The following is a 24,505-nucleotide window of genomic DNA, read 5'->3' on the forward strand; positions in this document are numbered from 1 at the left end:
GGATGCTGTTGATCTTGTTGTTGAAGAATAGGGACAACTCGGTGCAGAGGTCCTGAGAGGATGTTTGGCTGGTGGAACTTGCTGTGGGAGAGATGAAAACTTTCACTATGGGAAAGATTTCCTTAGAGCCGTTGGTGCTGCTTTCAATGCGGTCAGTGAGCGTGGAGCGTTTAGTGTCTCTGATTTGCTGATGGCACTGTGAGGGTGGATTGTAAGTGTTCTTTGCCTGTATTTGTGCTCAATTTGCTTGCAGTGGTATTTGCTGAGCTTGAGTTCTTGCGTATGTGAACTTTTTTGGGTTTGTTTCACATGACTTTGTTGGTTTTAGAGGAGCCAGGGTATCTACACAGGCAGTGATCCAGGCATTGAAGTTGGGGATGGATTCAGGGAGGTTTCTGTTTCATTGAGCCCGGTGGTGTAGAAGGTGAGAAGTCCAGGATATTTCTGAGACATTGTTCCAGTCCTGTCATAGAGATTTAGTGATGGTGTTTCTGCAGGGGAGTGGGATGTGTATGCTGAATTTGACGAGGGTGTGGTTGAACCAAGTGATTTATGTAGGCTTGTCTACTGTGATGCTGCTGAAGCTGATGAAGGTGGGGTCTAGTAGGTGTCCAGAAGCATATATGGAGCCTTCTACTTGCTAGGTGAGTCGAAAGTCGGACAGGTCCTCTAGGAGGGTGGTCGCATTGTGATCAGTGAGGTCCTTTTCTTTGTGGTAGTTGAGGTCACTGAGAAGGATGAACTCATGGTTGGCCGTGAGGGGGAATTTGAAGGTCAAGTGCTCCATTTTTCTAGTGGTGCTTTCTGAGGTAGTGAAACATTGAATTAATTCTTTGAGAATGATAGTGATTCTGCCATCGGGTATGTTTTTTCAGTGATGTCTTGCAATCTAATATCTGGAGAAAACTGCCGCCATGGTGATGACAGAGGCTGATGAGAGATTCAGCCAGGTTTCGGTCAAGAAGAACAGGTCCAGTGGGTGGTCGTAAAGCAGATACCAGATTTCTCTGGTGTGCTTAGTGAGGGAGAGAGTGTTGAGGAGGATGCAGGACAGGGAGTGGTGCAGTATAGTGAGAGTTGTGGTGTGTGATTGTGTGTGTTGAGTATGCTATTTGTGAGGTGCAAGGGGGAGTGAGGTGGGTGTGAAAGGGTGCATGTGAAATCCCAGGTGGTGCTGAAAAATGCACCTTTTGTGTTGAGTGGTGAGGTGCAGCAGCAGCTCTGGGACATACAACGGGGATTCAAGGAGTGGAGGGTCATGGTGTAGAAGTGGCAGGAGGAGGTGGGTGGCAGGAGGACCAGGGGTCATGGCCCTGGACACAGGTGGGGCATGGATGGGTGCCTATGGGTTTGGCTTTGTTGTGTGCTGACACTATTAGGTGAAGATAGTTTTGGTGGGAAACCAGTGATGTCATTTCCCTTACAGATGGATGATGAGAAACCAATGATGTCACTTCCTGTGCAGATGGATGATGCACATTTATTTCATTGTTTATTAAGTTTTATGGCCTTTGGCCCAGAATAAACACATTTTGATCCATGATCTACTGGTTAATATACTTGGAAGCCTGCAGCCATGCACGAACCTATTTTGAAATGAATGTGTCTATTAACAAAACAACCTATGACTCACCTGACACTTCATATGTAGAGCTTTCTTCCTCCAAGATATTGATTTTGACTAGGCTCACAGGACAATTACAAAATGGTTCTTATCAACCGGTGACCAGTGGGTGTTGTGAGGGTTCCATTTGTGGCTGGAACTTCTTGCTGGTGGTCAGCATCCTTGCTACCGGCAAGCCTGTTAGGCAATCCCATCTCTTCTGCAGGTCATCCCATCTTAAGGTTAAATGTCTATTTGTTTTACTTTTATCTCAATGGACTTCCACAATATAGTCTACGTTGTTTCTGTGGGTTTTGCCTTAAGTGGCCAAAGACACATCTTTTTTAGTTAATTTCTCCACCAACAAAATAATTAGTTTCTTATCAGAATATTTAATTTCTAGACATCTTCTGCCTAAAGTGGGAGCCTGGTGGAATGGCATGTCCTCACTATGTGAAGAATGTAAATGGAGCTGCCCATTGGATGATGAAGAATAACAAAAGCTGATGGAGTGGGCTATGCAAACGAAGCACACATGAAGTAGCAATCCTAGAGCATGAGAAAAGTCCAGAGCAGATGCAGTTGCACAAAACATCATGAGTTCAATCACAGCTTATCGACTACCAGCAACATCCAGTCCATCGACAGGGAGGTAGGTGGTAAGAATACAAGCCAAAGTATGTGGAGCACTATTAAGCTCAGGCTTTACTATGCTCCTCTCAAAATCACATATTTAGGGCCATCTACCAGCATGCACCCATGTGAAGTATTGGTGCACATGCTTAAATAGCATTCACTAATGTATCAAATACTTAGATTTTATGGTGAAACATACTATGGGAAATTATACACAGTGAGGTCCGTTTTCAGCCCATCAGATTTGAAATGAGTCCAAAAGTTAGTAAGTACCACACGTTGTTGCTTTTATATAGGCTGAAAGGTGCATTTATAAAATAACAGACCATCCGCCAGACCACGGGGACACCGAAATACCCACTTTTAAGGTCAGTCAGGGGCCCACTATACACAGAGACCCCCAACAATTTGGTAAGTATTATTTAACAGGTGCTAGTACCATCACAGGGGGAGCACTTTCAATGAAAATGCAAAGCCGGACAGGATCTATGTCATGTTGCAATATGAGCATTGTTTTTGTTTTACAGAAACACCACCCAAAAGCGAGGGGTTCATGCTGTAAAGCATAAAAGCAACATCCCTAACATGTAGGGAGGTTTCTCAGCTTGTCACAGTGGTCACAAACATTAACATAACATCAGTTTTGGAAGGCTTTGCCTATACAGAGCAAGCCTTCCGCTGACAAAAAGCAAGCATCTTGTGGCAGAAGAGCTGCCACAAGGAGTTTCTGATCATTGAATTTCCTTTCGTTTCGCCATCAGAAACTCAGCGGTTACTCCACCTCTTGAGAGGTGGGGAAACCATGAGGCTGATGGAACTGGGTAGCTGGAACTTTATGGAGAATGCCACTTTTCTTCCAACCTCGAAGGAAAATTCCTAGTCCTTACAAAGCAGGCTTACTGACATACAGAGAAATCATTTCAGCTGATGAATGATTTAGTTCTGAAATATGTATATGTTCATCTTACAATTGCAATCAAAGCTTCAATGGAGTGTTGTGATTTATTCAGTTGACAGTGCCCGTTTACTTACCTCTGTGATATTTGGCTGTTTTAATAGCAGGATTTATAAACATAATATCCGCAAGCATTTCAAGGTAACCGTCTCTAATCTCAAAGGGGTCTTCAGTAACCCCCATATATTCCTCAGTTACCATATCCACGAAATCAGTGTGCAATCCCTTGAAAAAAAGAGAATCTATATTTTTTTACTGTACAACTATTTACCCTCCATGTCTAAAAAAAAACCATCCAAAAGCAAATCTTTTTCTTTTACGTTGCAAATCAATCGTGATTTATTTTTACTTCACATGAGATTTACTTTATTAGAAATATTAGAAGAGATAGACATGTTTTAATTAGATTTGGCTCCATGATCGCTTTACATTTGCAGTTCGATATCAAATTCGTAATTGCTCCATTACTTAATAACAAAAATTTACTTTTCAGTGCACACTGTATAAAACAAGTAAACATGAGAATTTAAGCATTAGAAATAGATACAATTGTATCTGAATGTCTTGTTACATAGGCATTGGTATAATGCACATTTTTATTTAAAACTCTTGCAGATTTGTTTTCTTTTTGTAACTCATTACATCAAATTAGTGAAAAATACTTTCCATTGTTGTTGATTGGTTAACTATATTTTGCTAAAATTTTATTAGAATTTTCCATTTGTCAAACAACAGTAATCACGTTTTTCCAAAAATGTTGTCGCTTAATTATTAGAAAATATCAAATTTAACACACCGCATATGCCAATGACATAAAATAAAAGGATAGCAAAATAAAGTTATAAACAATAAAAACAAGGTATTTTGATTAACAAAAAATGTATATAAAATTGTCCACAGAACGGTCACTTATGACAGTGTGTGTAGTCAACAATAGTAGAATGTTTAATTCTCTTGAATGGTGAAAAGTAGTCAAGAAGTCAGGCCAAGAAAATTAAGTGAAAAGGGTAACAGCAAATCTAATGAAATAGCTACCTAATCTCATCTGTGCATTCCACTATTGGTATGTCTCATCTGTGCATTTCACTATTGGTATGTAGTATATTGGTAATGGCCAAGATAGGGAGGTGCAACATTATTATTATTATTATTATTTAAGGATTTATAGAGCGCCTGGTGACCCGAAGGCATCCCCGCGCTGTGAACTGTAGGATGGCTCAGAAGGGGGAGGGTGGAGTTGGACTCACTAATTGGGGAATAGCAGCGTTTTAAGTTGTTTGCGGAAGGCCAAATAGGAGGGTTCCATTCGCAATCTGCGACAGTATTATGCAAAGCATAAGTGTAATGAGAAACAAAGTGAGAAGTGATTAGAACTGGCTAGATGTTCACTGTAAAATCAACCAATCTATGGAATATTGAGACATTGTCCTTGCTTATGGGCCAGGTTAATTTGAAATCAATTCCTCTACTTCTTGTGAGGAATGCGCATCTTTCTAAGGTTTAAAGATGTCTTACCCAACTCAGCCTTTATTTACATCGTTATACTAGAGCAAATCAGGTACTAATTATTCAGCAGATATGCTTTGGTGAGGAAGGCTCATCACCTGAGTGTGGTAAAACTTCAGGCAGAATCAGAAAACGAAAGCATGTGAGGTCATTAACAGACCTTGACATCGCCTTCAGAATTTTTTTTTGTGTTGAAATTCTTTATTAATTTTCACAGTATTTTATTTTTAAATCACATCTTGTAAATACCAACATTAGTTACATAATTACAATGACTGAATACATATTTTAAAGAAAGAATTATGCAACATATGCCTCTTAAGAACTGGAAGAAGTATTTGATATAAGATTTGGGGAGGAGGGGGAAGAAGACTGCATTGCAATTGATCTCCTATTGCGAATTAACCTCAATAACCTAATGAAGCGCAAAGTAAGGTGGTCTTGCTGCTGCATTGTTGCGGTACCATGGGGGGGGGGTGATAATATGGAGAGGGTTGGTGGTTAAATGAGAGGTGAAAAAAGGGGGGAATCAAGACATGTGGAAGGTGAGCATCAAGAATGTTGTCGGGATGCGTATCTGAGAACATAGATAGCTGTGGATACTGGGAGTGTAAGATGGGTAAAATAGAACATTTTTGCATGTTCACGTGGGAGAAAGAGAGAAAAATGGGGTGAATTAGGGTATATAGAAAGATGCATAAGTACTTTTTAAACTTTCTTCTGCAACGCAAAAAACAGGCCCAAAGAACTCTTCAACATGATCAAGCCCCCTGCATCCTCAGTTCAGGCCTCCAAAGACCTGTGTGACAAGTTCACCAACTACTTCAACAACAAAATCACCAAGATTGAGCTCTTTCTGGACATCAACCTCAATCCCTCCTGCAAAAGCATGGCCCCAGAGACCGAAGACAGCACACGCAAGCACCCCACAAAGGCCTGGAAATCCTTCAACCCCATCTCGGAAGCTGAGATTCTGAAACTAATCTCCACCTCAAGACCAACTTCCCATGTGCTAGATCCTATACCCACCCAATTGACCAAAAAGCTGAAACTCTCCCTAGCCCCGTTCTGGTGCAAGATCATAAACAGCTCCCTGAGAACCAACGTCATACTTGAATTCCTCAAAGTCGGCCAAGTCACATCAATACTGAAAAAACTAGGCCTTGACACCAGTGATCTGAACAACATAAGACCCGTTTCCAATCACCCCCTCCTATCCAAAATCCTCAAAAGGTGCATTCTCCTACAACTGACTCAGCATATGGACAGCATCAACCATCTAGATCCCCACCAATCGGGCTTCAGAAAAGGCTATAGCACCAAGACAGCAATCCGTAACATCGTGGACAATATCCACAAATCTCTTGATACCGTCCAATATTGACTCCTCATTCTCCTGGACTTATCGGTAGCCTTTGATACAGTTGATCACAATCTACTCATCAAGGCTCTTCACGAAAGGGTAGGTGTAGATGAGGTGGTCCTACACTGGTTCTCCTCCTTCTTACACAACCACTCCCAAAGGATAAAAATCAAAAACATTACGTCCGGCCTACACCCTGTCAGCAGGGGTGCCCCCGAAGTTTCAGTGCACGGCCCACAACTGTTCAACATATACACGGAACCCCTCACCACCATACTCAAAAAAGCTAACATCCCCTTCCACCTATATGCAGATGACACCCAGATCTATCTGGAAACCTCCTCCATTGATGACATTCAGAGACTCAATGACACTCTAAGAGAAGTCCAACACTGGCTTTCACTAAACCACCTAAAACTCAACCAAGACAAAACTGAAATTCTTCTCATCTCCAACAAAGAAGAAACCCCTCAAATTGTAGAATGGTTAAAAGCAATTGATGCTCTCAATGGCAATCTCACTCTGGCTAACTCTGTAAAATCATTAGGAATCACCCTAGACCCAAACCTTGATATGGCCAAACACAATAAGAACCCCACAAAGAGTGCCTTCCTCAATCTGAAGCTACTTAATAAAATAAAACCCTTCATCCCGTCCAAGGACCTCAAACAAACCTCTCAATCACTGGTGCTATCCAGACTCGACTATGGGAATGAGGTCCTCACTGGTACAGCAAAATCCCACCTAGCTCCCCTCAAAACTACCCTCAATGCACCAGCCAGAGTGGTCACTGGAGTCACATCTCACCCGCACTCAGAGAACTAAAATTGCTCCCACTCGAGGGGGCGTGGCTTCGTGGGCGAAGATGGTGGACGCAGCCTTCTAGAGCTCCCACCAGCCCGACATTAATCCGATCATTTATCCTGGCTCCCGGACCTGATCTGCAGCCCACAAGAGTAGACACAGTGGCGAACAGCGGGGGGTGCCTTCCGGAGCGGCGTGTGGAGCTCCCGGGCCCCCTGGAGTGGCGATAGCGGCGGCCTATCCCAGCGAGCACAGCCGGGGCCTCGACTTTGGCGACTCCCAGACGGGAGATCCTGGCGCGGGCCTGCCGCCTCGACTTTTGGTCCTGGCCCTGGGCCCCTGATCGGCGGCGGAGCAGAGAGTAGGAGCCCAGCGGTGCCCTCTATTGAAGGTGTGGTGGCCCGCGCAGCGGAGGCGTTGGACGAGGGCTGCGGCCTGCACTGAGATCCAGAGACCGGGGCCTCGAGTTTGGAGGTCCCCGGCTGCTAGTGGTGGTGCCCAGCGGCGGCCTGGGCGGCGAGGCGGAGAGACCGGCGGCACTGTGGCCCCCGGGGCGCGGCCCTGCCCAGTGTGCCTGGCATAGAGCTGCTGTACTCCTTTGGACCCCTGACCAGTGGATGGCTTGAGGCTCACGCAGGTGTAGCGCCCGAGCCCTGGGGCGTCCGGAAACAGTGGTGGCGGCGGCGAGGAGAGAGAAGTGAGTGTTCTCGGGGCCCCCGTGTGTGTGGACGAGGGGTTGGGAGGCTGCGTCCCACAGCTGGTGTGCCCAAGGACTACCCCAGACGATTGGGCAGTGGATTGAGGGGGCCCCTGCAGTCCGAAGCCTGCGGCCGGTCGCTGAGGGGTCTGGAGTGGAACCACGAGGCCCCTTGTAGGGCACAACGCGACCGCACACACACCTCGGCAATTGACAGGGCCGGTGGTGTAGTGATGACGTGCGTGGGTCTGGCTGATCCGGGCAACCTGGGAGTGCCCTAGGGAAGTCCCCCTGCCGGAGCAGTGGTGTTCCTTGGAAGGGGCAGCATCCTGACCAGTGGGTCATAGAGCGAGGAGACACAGCCCGGCCGGGACCACGCTATATTCTTTGGACAGGAGGGCAGAGCTGCATAGGGGCCTGGGGTGTCCCTGAACAACGGAGGATGACTGTGTGGAGGAGCCGTGCACCTGGGGGCAGGTGAGACTAGTGTGGTGTAGCCCCTGTCAATATCGGTGGCGCGGGGAATCCGAGCTGAGGCGTCTTGCAAGCGGACTAAAGAGGGCAGCCTCCCTGTGCACTTCAGACATGACCAGAGGCGGAGGAGGCAGTGGGCCCGCCAAGCAGGGGCCCATTGATAAAATCACCGGGCCGAGTGGGGGTCCTGGGGCATCTGGAGGCGGGCAGGGGGCGGGGCCGGACAACGCAGCGCTCATGGCGGCGATAACTCAATCCAGGGACATGCTGGACGCCAAAATAGGAGCGGTTGGGGCCGATGTGACCCTGCTGCGTCAGGACCTTCGCAATGCAGTGACTCGCATCACGGAGGCGGAATCCAGAATATCGAGTGTGGAGGACGATGTGGGGACCTTAAAGCAGAAAGTGGCTGAGATGGAAAACATTCAAAAAGGCCTTGCGCTCTGAGTGGAGGATGCCGAAGGGCGCGCGCGCAGGAATAACCTTCGCTTTGTGGGTTTTCCCGAAGGATGCGAGAAGGGGAATATGGAACACTTCTTGTCCCAGTTGCTGGAGAGCTGGCTCCCTCCGGATGTTCTGTCACGTTGTTTTGTAATAGAGCGTGCACATAGAGCCCTGACGCAGAAGCCGCCTGCCGGGGAGCGGCCCCGGCCGGTGATAGCTAAGATTCTGAACTTCCATGACAGAGACACTATCTTACGAGAGGCGAGGGCAAAGGACTCTCTTATATTCGAGAACCAGAAGATCATGGTCTTTCCGGACTATACTAGGATGGTACAACAACAACGACACTCCTTCATAGCTGTCAAGGCGAAACTACGAGGCCTGAAGCTCCAGTATTCCTTACTTTATCCGGCCCGCCTACGGGTGGTATTCCAGTCACGGAGTCACTTCTTTGACACCCCAGAGAAGGTCTTCAAGTGGACAGATGAGACGGTGAGGGTCCGGCCGCATGCCCAACCGGGCTTGAATCCAGGTCCGTCGAGGGGCTCATCACAGGAGCGGGGTGACCAGAGTGTCCGGAGCAAGAGGAACAGGAGATTGATTGATTGATTAAGTTTTTATAAAGCGCGACTTACACTCCACGGAGCATCTTGGCGCTAATCAGACGTGTCACAGAGGAAGAAGCAAGTAAGCCATATAGGAATTCAGTACGGGAGTATGAGGTGTATCTGAAAATGCCAGAAAAGTGGAAGATTTAAATTAAAGCTAGACAAAAAGTGTCAGTGGCATTGAAAATCCAGGTTTTAGAGATCTAGGTCGCGGAAGCGCTCCTCTTCTCGCAGTGGAACACAGGACGGGGCGCCTGCTGACTCTGACCACTCCGGAAAGGATCATTGAAGGACATCGGGGGGCGAGTTTGTTTGCTGGTATTGTGGGTTCCTGCTGGGAGTGGTCGGATGGCTGTGCTTTGCTGATCAACCAGTTGAGGACTGAGTGTATAGAGACTGTTCGCTCTGCATATTTGTGATTGTGTGGGGCTGAGGGGTGGGGTTCAGGGAGCTTGTATACAGGGGCTTCTTGCCTCCTACATGGGTGGGAGTTGGCGGGGGGGTTCTTCTTGGTTGAGTGGGTAGTTGGGATCCATTGGTATGGTTTGCCTTGGGTGCTCTGTTTTGGGCCCGAGGTTGTCCATGCTGCGACAGATACTTCAGTGTTCTATGAGGTATAGGGGTGGGTGGCAGGGGAAGGGGGACAGGGAGTTGAGGGGGATGTTCTGGGGGGGTGTGGGTGGGAGGGTCAGGGGGGGTTGGTGGGGGGTGCACGTGATTTCTAATGCCTCGCTAATGATTGTGCTGTGTACTCGGGCCTGCAGCTGGGTTTTGTGTCCCCTGGGATCATGGCTGATGCATCAACTCCGGGGCTCCCCAGGGCGTCCATACGCATACTGAGTTGAAATGTTAGGGGGATGTTGGATAAAATTAAGAGGGGGGCGATTCTGCGATGGGGGAAGAGGGAAGCAGCGGATGTCTTACTTCTACAAGAAACGCACATGATGGGGACGAAAGTGCTCAGTCTGCAACGATTTGGCTACCAACAGGTTTTTTGATGCTGGGTTTTCTAGGGGCTCCAGGGGGGTCGCCATTTTGGTCCATCGCAGGTTGGCTTACGTTCATGAGCGACAGTGGCTAGACCCGCAGGGTCGGTACGTCTTTGTGAAGGGAATGGTGGGTACGGAATCTGTTGTGTTTGGGAGTATATATGCCCCTCCCCCGTTGCAGTGGTCCCTGGCTGAGAGGTTGTTTGTGGTGTGGGCAGAAATCCCAGAGTCCCTGGCGGTACTGGGAGGAGATTGAAATGATGTGATGGATGCGAGTATGGACCGTCGGAGAACGCAGGGGACACTGACTGCTGCTACCCCCACCCAGTTGAGTGCAATGGTGGAAGGGTTGGGCTGGGTGGATGTTTGGCGACACTTGCACGCTAAGGTCCGAGAGTATACCTATGTTTCAGCTGTGCATGGTTCCTTCTCGCGACTGGACTGTGTCTTTGTGCCCTGTGCGTTTCTGAGTAGGGAGCGAGGGGCAGGTATCTTGCCTAGGGGGTTGTCTGACCATTCCCCGGTAGCCGTGGATATTGAATTGCATTGGAGGAGACAACCGTTTCGGTGGAGGATGTCCTCATGGCATCTTCAGCAGGCTGATTATGTACATCATATGCGTGGAGCGAATGTCCAATACTGGCAGGAGAACCTTGGGGCGGACGTGGATGTGACGGTGGTCTGGGAGGCCATGAAGCCCACATTGAGGGGAGTCGACATAGCGTGGTGTGCGGCGGCCCGTCGCCGACGTCGGGAGGCCATAGTTGCAGCCGCGGCGTGTGTGGAGGTTCTTGAGCGGCGGTGCCAGGGGGAGGGAGACGATGTGGCGGTGCGGCTACTCCTGCAGGCGCAACAGTCCTATGCGTCTGTGTTATTGGATGAGGCCCGACAGGCGTGGCTAGCCATGCGAAGTAGGATATATCAGTGGGGAGACAAGTCCTGTACTATGCTTCATAGGTTGTGTCAGCGTACCCTGCAGCCACTTACGCTGCCGGGACTCACGGATGGAGACGTTGTCACAATGACGGATCCGGTGGAATTGGCGGCTAGTTTTGCCCGATATTACGCGGGGCAATATGCGCCGCAGGATTGCCTTCCGGCCGATGCGGTCGATAAATTTATTGCTGACCTTCCCCCGAAGGCCGTCTCTGACGAGACGCGAGCGGTATTGGACCTCCCTCTTACGGCGGAGTAGCTGGGTGATGCGCTGGGACAGCTCAACACAGGGAAGGCACCCGGGTCGAGTGGCTTCCCGTGTGAATTCTACAAGAAATTCCAACTCCAATTGGGGTCCCACTATAGAGCTGCGTTGGAGGCAGCGCGGGAGATGGGTCGGCTGCCAGCTGACTGGCGCCACGCTGAAGTGGTGGTGTTTCAGAAACCGGGTAGGCCGCCTGACCGACATGACTCGTATCGCCCTATATCTTTGCTTAACATTGAAGCTAAGTTGCTGGCAAAGGCGTTGGCGAATCGTCTTCTCCCCTACGTGGCTGATTTGGTCCACCCGGACCAGGCTGGCTTTATGCCGCGCTGGGCAAAGCGGCACAACATTAGACGGGCGCAGACGGAAGTGGACGTGATGGGGGCAACGGGGGAGCGGGCAGCCCTACTGTTGGCAGATATTGATAGAGCATTTGATTCTGTGAGCTGGACCTACCTATTTGCGCTCCTGCCTCATCTTAACCTGGGCCTGGTGTTTATTTTGTATCTCAAGCTGCTATACACTGACATTACGGCGCCCGTGCTAGTCTCCGGGGCGGTTTCCGAGAGGTTTCCAATTGGTCGGGGGACCCGTCAGGGTTGCCCGCTGTCCCCGTACCTTTTTGCGCTGGCCATGGAGCCCCTGGCCTCTTGGGTGCGAATCGACGGGCAGCTACGGGTCTTCAGGTGGGACGGGGGACTCACTGACAGGATCGCACTTTATGCAGAAGACGTCCTCTTCTTCCTCACGGACTTGGATAGATCGGGCCCCCGGGTATTGGAAATTATGCGCATTTTTGGCGAGGTATCGGGTCTTTATCTTAACCCACGTAAATCCACCCTGTGGGTGCTGGGCGTCAGCCTTGCAGGTGGCGGCCGGAGGCATGCTGTATCTTGGCATGTTCCTGTCCGAGTCTGCGGCGATCTCTTGGGAGCGCAATGTGATACCGGTATGGGAGAAGGTCCAGCCGGACATTAAAACGTGGTCCCGGATGCCTCTTACTATATATGGTAGGTCTGCAATCTTTAAAATGGTCGCACTCCCATGCCTCTTGTATCAGCTGCAGAACCATCCGCACTTGGTCGCACCTCAGTGGTTCCGGCAAGTCAATTCTGTCCTGGGTCGCTTCTTGATGGCTGGAGGTGCCGCCAGAGTGGCGCTGCGTACCTGCTTCCTGTCTTGCAGCGTCGGACGTGCTGTCGTATTGCCAGGCCTCCCACTTGTTAGTGTTGAATGAATGGTGGTACGGAGATAGAGGAGACCTGGCTTACGCCTTAGATCACTCGTTGATGGGTGTTAACACACTGCACACGATCTTGCACTCGGCCAGACTACGGAGGCGGTTGCCCCGTGCCACGCAAGTGGTTTTTGTGATATGGCGACAGGCGCTACGTCGCATGGGCTGGTGGGGCAGATTGACGGCGGAGACCCCTCTGTGGAAAAACGGGCGACTCCCCGCATTGGCCTCGTTGCCGGGGTTTGGCAGATGGGACTCTATAGGGATCTCTTCGCTGGGAGATGCTGTGTCCGGAGTAGCCCTTAAGTCGTTACAGGAGCTTAGAGACGAGTTCCATATGCCTCATACCCAATTCTTCAAATACCTGCAGTTCCGCCACGCGCTCAAGCCCAGTTTGGTGGGTCTGGAGTCGCTGCCGGAGTTCAGCCCTCTGGAAGCGAAAGTCTTCATGGGTGACCTGGGTGATAAGAAGGTGTCACGTATTCATCAAACCATAGTCATTCATTGTTCCTCTTCTCTACTTACATTAAAGGAAGCCTGGGAAGGGGACGTTGGACCCCTGGATGAGGATGATTGGAGGGGGGCTTTGGAGTCCCCGCGTGGGACTGCTATTGCGGTGCGTCTCAGGTTAGTCCAATTTAAATATCTGCATAGGGCGTACTATACACGGGAGCGGCTGTGGAAAGCAGGTTTGATTGGATCCCCGGAGTGTTTGCGATGTGGAGCTGAGATGGGTACTCTGCTGCATACTGTATGGTCTTGTGCTGGCCTGATCAGGTTCTGGAGTGGTGTATGGGGCTGTCTGTCGGAGGTGTCGGATGGGATCTTCCCCGTACTCATCGACTGGGCCTTCTCCATGTGCTGGAGGGCGTGGGGGGGAATACCTACAAGCGCCACCTCTTATTGCTGGGTCTTGTCGTGGCCAAACGGGATTTGGCACGAGCATGGAAGAGTGATCGAGCCCCCCGCTGAACATATGGAAGGCAGGGATGGATTATTTTATGGGGCTAGAGCGCCCAGTGTTTGAGTCCAGAGGATGCCCCCGAAAACATTACAACATTTGGAAGAGGTGGGCTGAATATAGGGGTTTAACTCTGGTGCCTCCAGTAGAACCTGAAGATGGTCTAGATTTGGACGATGGACTTCAGGCCAGAGGAGGCGCATGTTTCCTAGCTTGATACAAACAGTTACTAGAGGCTCACTGTGATTACGTGCACTGGGTTAGGGAGGGATAAGGGGTGGGTAGGTGGGTCACTGGGTAGCCGTGGGAGGTGGGGGGGATAGGTGGGGTTGTTTTTTATTGGGTCTGTGAGATGCTAATACATGTGTTGATATTTGGCAGTGATCTCCTGACTGTGGAGAGCTGCGTATATGCCTTACCTGATCAATAAAATAAAAAAAATTGTTGCGAAAAAAAAAATTGCTCCCACTCGAACTGCGTGCCACCTTCAGAACTGCCTGCCTCTGGCACAAAGCCCTGCACACAGGGAAACCTGACTATCTGGCCGCTAAACTCAAGAGGGCTGGTCAGACAAGGAACCACAGGAGCTCCAATACCCTACTACTTATCCCAACAAAAATACGCAAACAAAAAACGGCTGCACCGTCCTTCGCCGGAAATGCGCCAAAAATCTGGAACTCCATCCCAGCTGACAGCAGGACTATCCCGCCCTTCATAAAATTAAAAAAACACCTAAAACATCAACCATTACCACCCGAACCAATAGCCGCCGCCAAAGAGCACAAGCCTGCAAACTGCAGCACCCTGACACTGTATCATTAGGACCAACCTCCTCCCGGCTCCCCGACCCTTGCCTTGTTCCTTTCTCCCTGAAAGAGGTTCAACCCAGGACAGAGTGCACTCAACAAGGTTATCTCAGGACTTCCTTACCTTAACGTTGCACAGCACACTGGGACTTCTGAACCAATATGTATACTACCGCTCTATTGTGCGACTCTTGCATTAAAACTGCTGTAAAGCGCTCTGATACCCTTGGGTCCGGCCAGTGCTATATAAAACTCCTTAATACATAAATAAATAATAAAAAGAAATTTAGGGAACGCCAACTGACATCGTCGTTGCTGGTGCAAGAATTGAGTTATCAGGTGTTCGGTTATCGTCCTTATTACTCCCCGCATGTAGGAAAGGTGACCCGACCTGAAGATACAGGTCAGCTTGATCTTGAAGATTGTAAATGACTTGTTTGAGGAAAGCAGTCTGTATCAAAGCTACCAACCATGCCTCCTGTGAAGGTGGATTTGGTGATTTTCACTGCAGCAATATGCAAACCTTAGCTGTGGCTAGCGCTGTGTGTAGGAGGCGGCGTTGTGGTCTTGAGAGCACCTGGGATTGTCTTTAGTCATGTAGGAGAATAGTTACTGATGTAAGACGAAAATGCATGGACATTGAAGTGTGTAGAATCTGACCTACATAAATCCAGAAGGATTGCATCAACGGACATTCGCATATAATGTGAGTTATATTGCAACCAGTGTCAGCGCATCTCCAACTGATGGTATGTGAGAGAAGCCCTGCTCTGTGCAACTTTGTTGGTGACCAGTGCCAATCATGGGGTAAATTGAATATGCAAAATTTCAGTCTTGCTTCCCGAGCCCCTCTACTCAGGTCATCTAAAATTTCTCTCCATTCATTGTCCTCATATGAGACAGATAACCGTGTTTGCCATCTAGTGCGAAGATCTTGCATTAAGAGTTGTGAAAATAGGTGGGATGGGAGTACTTTTTATAAGCCAGATGTAACCCTCTTGTATTTTACCCAAGGGTGTAAATATGATACCACTGGTGGGACATGTAGCAACCAGGGGTGTGGTCCCAGGGTTTTTCCCAAGCATTGTTGAAGTTGTATGTATTGCCAGGATTATTGTTTTGAGAGGCCAAATTCTTCCAGTAATTGCGTAAATGTCTTTTGTTCACCGTCATGAAGGAGCTGATCCAAGGTGTGTATGCCTGCTGTCTTCCATAGAGGCCAAGACAACGTTTGCCTATTAATGCGCATACTTGCATTATCCCATAAGGGGACTTTCTTATGGATTTGAGGATTCAAGCCACGCAGTCGATGCTCTGTTTGCCAGGATGCACGCATGGCTAACAGAACCGGATTGGTGGAGTCTTGGCGGCTTATTCCATTCTCGTATAGGGCTGAGAGTCCTTGCTCTGTAGATAGTAAATACTTTACTAAATGTACCCATTGCAGCACCTCAGGGGCATCTGATATAATAGACGTCAATTGGGATAATTTCAGTGCAAGGGCAAAGAGTTCTATCAAGGGAAGGCTCATACCTCCGCAGGAGTAGTGAGCTTTCAATTTCAACGCTGCTAGGCGAGGTCTTGCTGAATTGAACACAAACAATTTTATCTTAGTGTCTATTGAGCACAGCATGATCAAAGATATCTGAAGGGGGAGCATACCAATAGTATTTATGAAGCACAGGAGAGAAATCATATTCACAGCTTGTACTCAACCCCACATTGAGAGCCCCAAAGCCTTCCATTTTTCAAAGTCGCTCTGCATCTGAGTGAGTAGGGGACCTATGTTATATGCAGCCATCCCCTCCGTCCACTTATTCACAAGTATACCCAAGTATTTGAGGCCCGAGGATTGCCAGTGAAAGGGAAATATGTGAATGTCTTCACTTTTGTCCCAGTTTATTTTGTAGCCGGAAAAAGAAGAGAGGTCATCTATGATTTGGTGATTTGGAGTAGGGACAGAAGGAAACAATGAAGATCCGTGAGGTTAAGCAGAATGTCATCCGTATATAGTTAGAGTTAGATTCTCCAGTCAGGAGGGGTATGCCCTTAATATTGGTAGCTTGACATATTGTGGCCTCAAGAGGCTCAATAGCTAATAGAAAAATAAGTGGGGACAAGAGGCAGTTCCTCTACGAATCAGATATGGCTCAGACACAAAGCCCCTGCAAAATATTAGTGCTGTGGGATAAACGTATAGCAGTCGAACTTTGGCTATGAAATGATCCTCCAATTCGAATCATTACAGCACTTTAAAAAGGTATTCCCAATCAATGCAATCAAATGCCTTCTAAGCATCTAGTGATAATGCCAGGGCTTCATTTTGACTGTGTTTGGCGGACCACAGCATGTGGATTAAGGTGCGTAAATGACTTCTGGAAGAGTGTCCAGGTACAAATCCCACTTGAAAATGGTGAATCAGGGAGGGTAGGACCTTACGTAGGTGAGAAGCCAAAACACTACCCAGGATTTTGATATTGGAATTTAATTGTGATTTAGGACGATAACTCCCACAAAGTAAGAGGTCCTTCCCAGGTTTGGGTAAAACAGCTATCACTCCCTTATTAGAGAGAGACCTAGAGAAGCCCTACTCCCCGCCTTTTGGAACACAGCTTGAAGGGTATCAGCTACCTCTTCTCCCGACCATTGATAAAACTAGGCAGGAAATCCATATTCGCCTGGGGCCTTGTGCTAAGGTAAATTGACTATTGCAGGTAATATCTCCTCTTTACTGATCTCTCCTTCCAGAAGTGTTCTACTTTCATCAGAAAGGCAGGGATGGGTCACCTCTGTGAGAAAATCATCCAACTTAGGCCTGAGGCCCTTGAGTATAGAGAGTCTTATAGAATAGGGCAAATTCATTCACAAAATCCTGAGGTCATGTTAATGTGGTTGTTCAGGATGAGTGTATAGCTGTTATGGCCATAGCTGCTTCTCTTTGGTGTAGCTGTGCCGGCAGTAGTTCCCAAGGTTTTTCCCCCCTGTTCATAGTGCCTGCCTTTCATCCTTTGCAGGGCATATTCTGCCTTAGAAGTGAAAAAACCATTCAATGCCATACAGACCTGCTCCAAATATTTGCGATGCTGTAGGGTTGGTTTTGTTGTGTATAAGCGAGTATAAGATGCAATATCCCTTACCAAATCTATCAGTCAAGCAGCCATTTGTTTGTTAGCTGGTGCTGCAACCCTCATAAGCTGATCCCGTATGGTAGCGTTTGCTGCTGCCCGTAGGATCCTACCTGGGTTTACAGACCCTTAATTGGTAGAAAGATAACATATAAGGTGTGCTCGCAGTTGGGATGTACCCTTAGGAGTCCTATGGCGCTGAATGTTCATGTGCCAGGGTTTGTGTACCGGCCTGGTCAGTCCTATTTCTAGTGACATGAAGATGAGAGAATGATCAGAAAGTGCTGCATCTAGGATGTGAGATTCCTGAACTGCCTGCACTGCTCTCTGGGAGACCAGAAAGTAATGTAAGTATGAAAGTGTGCCATGAGTGGGGGAAGTGAAAGTATATTCCATATCTGCTGGGTGACAAAGGTGCCAATGATCCACCAGACCATTATCCCCACTCTGTCATCCATCAGGGCTCTGTCTGTGGCGTTGGCTTTGTCGGGGGGACCTGTTTTGTCCACACCTGGATCTCTTACCAGATTCCAATCCCCACCTATAAAGTATTGTGAGATGCCTCCTGTCGGGGCGTAAACTGATCCAATCCAGACATGAGTTTCCCCAATTCGCAATTTGGCAAATGTGTATCGTCCATCTGGATCCGTCCATGTTTTTGTCACTGTAGCCTGTAGAGATTTGCGGATAAGAATCGCTACCCTATATTTGCGGGTGGGTCTTGTGTCTGGATCGTCTCCCTTCTTTACACTGCTATGTATCACCCTTTGCACCCAGTCCCTGCGTAGTTTGTATGATTCCCTTGGAATCCAGATGAGTTTCCTGGAGTAGTGCTACGTCCACCTGATTTGATTGAAGATAAGAGAGTATTTTGTTCCGTTTTATGTAATGTGTTAGCCCATGAATGTTCCATGTTATTAAGCAAAGTGGATGAGCGGTAGTCATGTTGAGGGGAGAGAAGGGCAGAGTCAGATGGTTCCTATCTATGTGCCAAGGACGTTTAGTGGTGCAGAGAGTGTGTGAGGTCTCACTGGTTCTGTGGAAGGGAAAAATGGAATGAAGGAAAAGAAAGGGAGTATGGAGGATGAGGAGGGAAGGGAGAGTCCCTGGTCCACAACAGAGGTGGTGGTATTCCTGTGAAGTGGTCGAAGTCAACGGTGTCAAAGATGAGAGTCTGGAATTAGATCGCAAGGGAGGTGATACCATGCAACTTATCAGAGGGAGAAGTGGGGGGTATAGAAGAAGGGGCAACTTAAGAGAAATAAGTTGGAAGCAGGAGTTACTGGCTGTGCAGCAGAGGAGACCCTGAACTTTTAACCAGGGGTCTAAGCTTGTTGGAACACCACCATGAGGGGAGACTCCATCAGGAGGACGAGGGAATGGCTGAGACAAAACAGAAAGGATATTTACGTCTTGCAGGCCGGAGCATGTTATAATATTGGTAAAAGGAAGGAACATCCAGGCTCTCCACACCACTGGAGTAAAGTTATTCAGGCTGATGAAGGCTGATAGCCAGAAACCGGTCCTTGGATGCTTGATTCCGGTCTGGGTAAGACATGGCTTGGTAGTTCGGACTGGACTGTTCCCATGAGGCACAGGGTCAGAGCTGATTTGCATATAGCCAGTGTCTAACCCAGGGTGGTGTAGAGTGCAAGAAAATGGTGGATTTAGGCCCAGATCCTTGTACTGGGGTGAATGTATGACATTGTTCTACATTCTGTCCATCAATTGTGTTTTTTGCAATTTTCACCCCGAGTGTGCTGGGTATACTCAGACGTGAGTCCCAGGCTCTCCACACCACTGGAGTCAAGCTATCCAGGCTGATGAAGGCTGATAGCCAGAAACCGGTCCTTGGATGCTTGATTCCGGTCTGGGAAAGACATGGCTTAGTAGTTCGGACTGGACTGTTCCCATGAGGCAAAGGGTCAGAGCTGATTTGCATATAGCCAGTGTCTAACCCAGGGTGGCGTGGAGTGCAAACAAGTGATGGATTTGGGCTCAGATCCTTGTACTGGGGTGAATGTATGACATTGTTCTACATTCTGTCCATTAACTGTGTTTTTTGCAATTTTCACCATGAGTAAAGGCAGTCACAGTTTGAAGAGCTGAAACTTTATTCCCGTGAGTGCGGACAGATCTTTCAGGATTTCTGCCACAGTGTCTTGAGTCGCCAGTGTTCCGTCGCCTGTTGCCAGGAGTCAATGTTGGAGAGCTATGTTGTAATTGCTCTGGAGGAGAATGTTGAGAGTCCATATCCTGTGGCCTTGGGGGGTCCAGTAAGAGACGCAAGTCCTCAGGGCCGTATAAATCTTTGGATACTCCATCTTTGGCTGGTTCAAAGAGGTCATATTTGATGTCCACATGGAGAGGAATGTTTTACGGCGTTCAATAGTCACTCTAGAGAAATCTGCTGCCATCCGGATTTCATGCCCATCATATGCGAATTGAAGTTGGGTGCGTGCTGTTGCATATATCTGCCGTGCCTGTTCATGTCTTAGGAAACAGGTAATGAGGGGACGTGGATGTGTTTTAAGGGCTTTGCGCTAGAGACCGATACGGTGTGCATGCTGTATTTCCAGTGGTGAGTCGAAGGTGATGCCCATCAGATTTGGGAGATTATTTCAGAGGAATGCTCTGACTTTCGGGCCTTCAATTTTCTCCAGGAATCCCCAAAAAACTAATATTATCTCTCCTGCTGCGATCTTCCAAGTCGATCAGTTTGCTGCAAAGGAATAATAGTTTTTCATCTCTACTTTGTACTGCTTCTAGACGTTCCGCTACTGCTACCAGCCTTTGGTCAAGCTCCTCTGTTCTTGAATGGAACCCCGCAATGTCTGTTCTTATTGACTTTCCTTCCGCTGCTCAAGAGTAAATGTAAATGTAAATGTAAATGTATTGGCATTTATATAGCGCACTACTTACCCGTAGGGTCCCAAGGCGCTTCGACCGTTGCGAAACCCTTCCTGGCTTCCCTGAGAGATGGTCCCTTAATGGGTATCTCCAGGGTGAGACCAGGCATCCCCGGCGGTCTGGTGGGGCCGTTAGTGAAGATGAGGCAAGATAATGCCCAGAGTTGCCGAGTGTGATCGCTGATCAGAGTGGGCACCGAGGCGAGAGAATTATCGAGTCCGCTGACCCTGGTCCAGAAACCTGCCGCGCCGGGAATCGAACCCTGGTCCCGGGCGGTCCTCTGCTCTCGGGTCTGCCGCCTCTAACCAGTGAGCCACACTACTTCACAAGAGGATATGTTCATGTCCATTCCCTCCAACTGACAGCTGAAATTTCCAGTAAGAAGCCATCCATAGTCTCACCCTGTGTAGAGATTTGGGTAGCCCTGGATGAACTGTCAGATGGAGGGGTGGTGCCTTTCGTAGACATATTGCATGGTTGCTTGAGTATGTCTGCATAAAGGAGTTGTTTGGAGGACTTGCTTTGGTGCTTTGAGGAGGACATTCGATTTTTAGACCCAGTGTAGTACACTGAGCCAATGCAAAAGCACAAAAGTGCAGGAGTGCAGCAAAATCTGCAAGAACCAGACTCCAGTCACTTTATTGTAAACCGGTAGTGACTACTCACAATAGGCATTCCAGGAATAGATATTGTGTTGTTGTATGGACCACTCCTCCGTTAGGGTATCTGTGAAAGGTGCTAGGCATTGGTCTAGGTCTGTGCAGAAATTCTTCAGGATTCACACCTCATATCTTCTGTTGGAATGTCCAGAAACTTCCAGTCTATAGTGGGGGGAGTATATTTGGGCTCTCCTCACCGTGTGTTAACTGCCGCCCAAATATTACTTGCTATATCTGGTTCAGAGACCTGTCCTGGGAAATTAGTAGACTAGGAGGTACTGCTCATGACGTTGTGAAGGCTTAGGCTCTAGGCATGACTGCTAACCTCCAGTAATCCATTGATACTCTAATATCCCACTTTTTTGCTTAAGGGGAATGGAATGAGCAGGATGGACGACAAAAGGAGACTGTAATCAAGACTCTTCTCTTCTCTGAGCGTTTTCCTTGTATTGGAAAGATTTATTGGTTCATTTGGACTTCCATAGTACCTCCCGCCTTCCTCAAGGTACTTTTAATTGATTTAGTGCATTTAGTTGTGGCGAAGGCCGTGATGGCACCTTCCCAGCATTACGAGGTTAGGGCGTAGGAATTTGAAGTAGGAAACCCGGTAGGGAAGAGTACCTGGCTGTATAGTTGTTTGAGGTCTGAAGTTTGCCTGGTATCTTAAGTTTCTCAAAATATCCGGTTGTGATATGGAGCAATTTATTGAGGTAGAAGACGATTTTCACTAGACTTTCTCAATGTTTAATACTATGCGGCAATACAACTGCAGAAGAGAGGGTCACTCAAGCAAGTGAAGAAAGGAGCTGCTATAAATAATTGCAGGCCTGGTGGTCTACTGAATACCTCCATTCAATTGGTGGGCTGTTTTTCAGGGCATAGAGTTAAGTAGAATCCATGATATTCATTTGTGTCACAGTCTGCATAGTTTTCTAAGGGCTGTTAATGCCGTCAGTAGAATAATGAGGAAAATCACTGCTGCCCTTATGCAGAGACAGTAACACTCACCAGTGTCACAGTCCACATCATTCCCTCAGGACTCATATCATCTTTAGCCTGATTATGAGGAGAATCGATGTACCTTCGTCAATCACGCCATGCTCCTCAGAAGCAGAGGCCCTCTGATGTAAGCAGAGCCAGAACTTTGTTTGTGATCGTAGAGCTCTAGGGCCGAGGGTAACATTGCACCTCTAGGCCCGGCTTTCTCACGCATACCTCAGTTCTAACTTTCTGCCAATTATACCTCTGCTGCTTTGTAAATAAGTCCATCACCTTCCAGGGCTCCCAACACTGCGGGAGACATCAGTATCATGCCTTCAGTCATGCATGGGAAGCCACCTCCTCCGTCTGGAGCACTTTGCACAGTGAAGCTCACAACTCAGGCGGCCATCGCTGTTTCTGGCCAAATGTTGAGAGTTTTTAAGCAATTTAGAACACCGAGTGGGTCGTTGAATTCTGCCTTCAACTGGACATTTTTTAGGACTTACACAAAGCTCTACAGAAGGTTTTTGGAAATAGAAATATAATCTGATAGGACACAATATCTACAAAAATGCAGCCCTCTTTCAAAATTTAGAATCATCCACGTTAGACCTGGCATTGTTGGCGTGGGTCTCCCTTTCATGTATTGCTGTTGCCTCATGTGTTTTTGCTGGTTATAGATGCTTTGGGCACTGTGCCACTGCTATTCAGTGCCACAGTGCTAGTGCTCCCTATGGTAAATTGATGCATGGATTTGTGACTCCATGATTGGCTGGTTTGGTTTACTTTTCAGACCCTAGTACAGTGCACTGAGTGTGCCCAGAGCTTGTAAATAAAATGCTGCTGGTTGGCTTGCAGCACTGGTTGTGCCACCCACAGAAGCAGCCTGTAAAGTGTGTCTCAGGTCTGCCATTGCAGGGCCTGTGTGCAGTTTGGTACTGCCATGTTGACAGGGCAAGTGCACCCACTTGCCAGTCTCTAAACCTTCCCTTTTCTGCATATGTGTCACCCCTAGGGTAGGCCCAAGGGCAGGGTGCATTGTAGGTAAAAGGTAGGACATGCCCTGGTGTGTGTGGCATGTCCTAATAGTGAATTACAGCCATTTTCGTTTTTCACTATTGCATGGTTAACTGTTCCCCCTAGGCCAGAATGGGCAGTTTGATTATAACATCTTATAAACCTAACTGACTCAGGGAACTAGGTAGACATTCAAATTTAGTATGCCTGAACTCAGAATGGTAAAATACATCTTTTATTGAAGTTGGTTTTAACATTCTGTGTTTGAAAACACCACTTTAAGAAAGTAGGTATTGTCTTGCCTAACTATCCAAGCCTGCCTTTGCTAGTTGTATATTTCTTGTCCGGAGTTTGAGTGACAGGGGCTGGGGGATTCCAGGAGACAGGGTGAGTCAGCACAGGCCTGAATAGAGCTATCTGCATGTAGATGGGTGGGAGGAGTTGCACCTGGACCTGAATAGGGCTGTGCCTGCCTTCCACAATGCTGGCTCCACCTCCTGTGGTGCGTCTGATGTCCCTGGCCCACACTGTATAAGGAAAGAAGGAGTCTTGTCAACAAAGTGCTCCAGGACTGCACAGAACTGGTTTGGACTAAGCACGGGACCCTCTGCCTTCAGAGGACAAAGTATTTGCTAGTATAAATATTGGGACCCAGACCCAAGAACTGCAGATCACCTTTGGGAAACAAGAAGAACCTTTGCTGAGGAGAGGAACCAGAGAAACTGAGGAGGAGACTATCCCTAAGCTGAGTGCTGTTTGGGAGATTGGCCTGCAGTGGTTGCCTGACTGCCACAGAAAGGAGAAAGGACTTTGTGCTACTTTCAAATCAACTTGTAAAGGATCTCCAAGGGCTTGGGATAGAGTGTGCCTCCTGCTGAAGTCTCAGGGGCAACAGACTTCACCAACCAGCACCTCTGCCTCCCTTGATGGGAATTGAAGTGCCTGCTGTTGAGCTGTGCCTTCTGAGAGACTGTGTGTCGCTGGGAGCTGGAAGCGCTACTCAAGACAAAGAAGTGTGTCACCACCGCTTCTGTTGTCATCGCATCACCGGAGAAGAGTGTCGCTGTCGCAGCAGACGCCATTGCATCACCAGAGAAGCATGCCGCCGCTGCAGCGGTCGCCATCGCAGCACCTGAAGCGCCTCGCATCACCGGAGAAGCGTATCGCAGGGCCTGTCGAAGCTCAGAAGAATCATTGAGTTGCCGCACGGCCGTCGGGCAAGCAAGCATCGTTGTTGCATCAAGAAGAAGACGCCATTTTGTTTCATTGCACCGGATCTTCATCGCATCACGGCGCTGCTGGTCTCATTGGCACAGAAGTGCTGTAAGAAACCGACGTATCACCTCCCCACGCGGAGAAGAACCTACGCATCCCCTACGCAGCAGTAGGGACTCAGCACATTACCGTTCTTGCATGTAAGGAACCGACTCATCACCTTCCCTGCAACACTTTAGTTGTATAGCGGTACGCATCCAAAGATACATTGAGCTTAAAGTGTCGCATTTTACATCTGAATAGAACTAAGCCAT

At 48.2% G+C, this 24,505-nt stretch overlaps 1 protein-coding gene across 1 annotated transcript in view; it reads right to left on the bottom strand.

Moving 5' to 3' along the window:
* The window catches only part of LOC147673983 (fatty acyl-CoA hydrolase precursor, medium chain-like), a 419,415-nt gene that overhangs the window by 115,659 nt on the left and 279,251 nt on the right, over positions 1-24,505 (bottom strand). The window contains exon 11 of the mRNA XM_086945068.1: positions 3,272-3,419. Within this exon, the coding sequence (XP_086801194.1) occupies positions 3,272-3,419 (148 nt within the window). The remainder of the gene's footprint in view (positions 1-3,271; positions 3,420-24,505) is intronic.

This window comes from Lissotriton vulgaris, chromosome 12, assembly GCF_964263255.1.
Source record: "Lissotriton vulgaris chromosome 12, aLisVul1.2, whole genome shotgun sequence".
Classification (NCBI taxonomy): Eukaryota; Metazoa; Chordata; class Amphibia; order Caudata; family Salamandridae; genus Lissotriton; species Lissotriton vulgaris.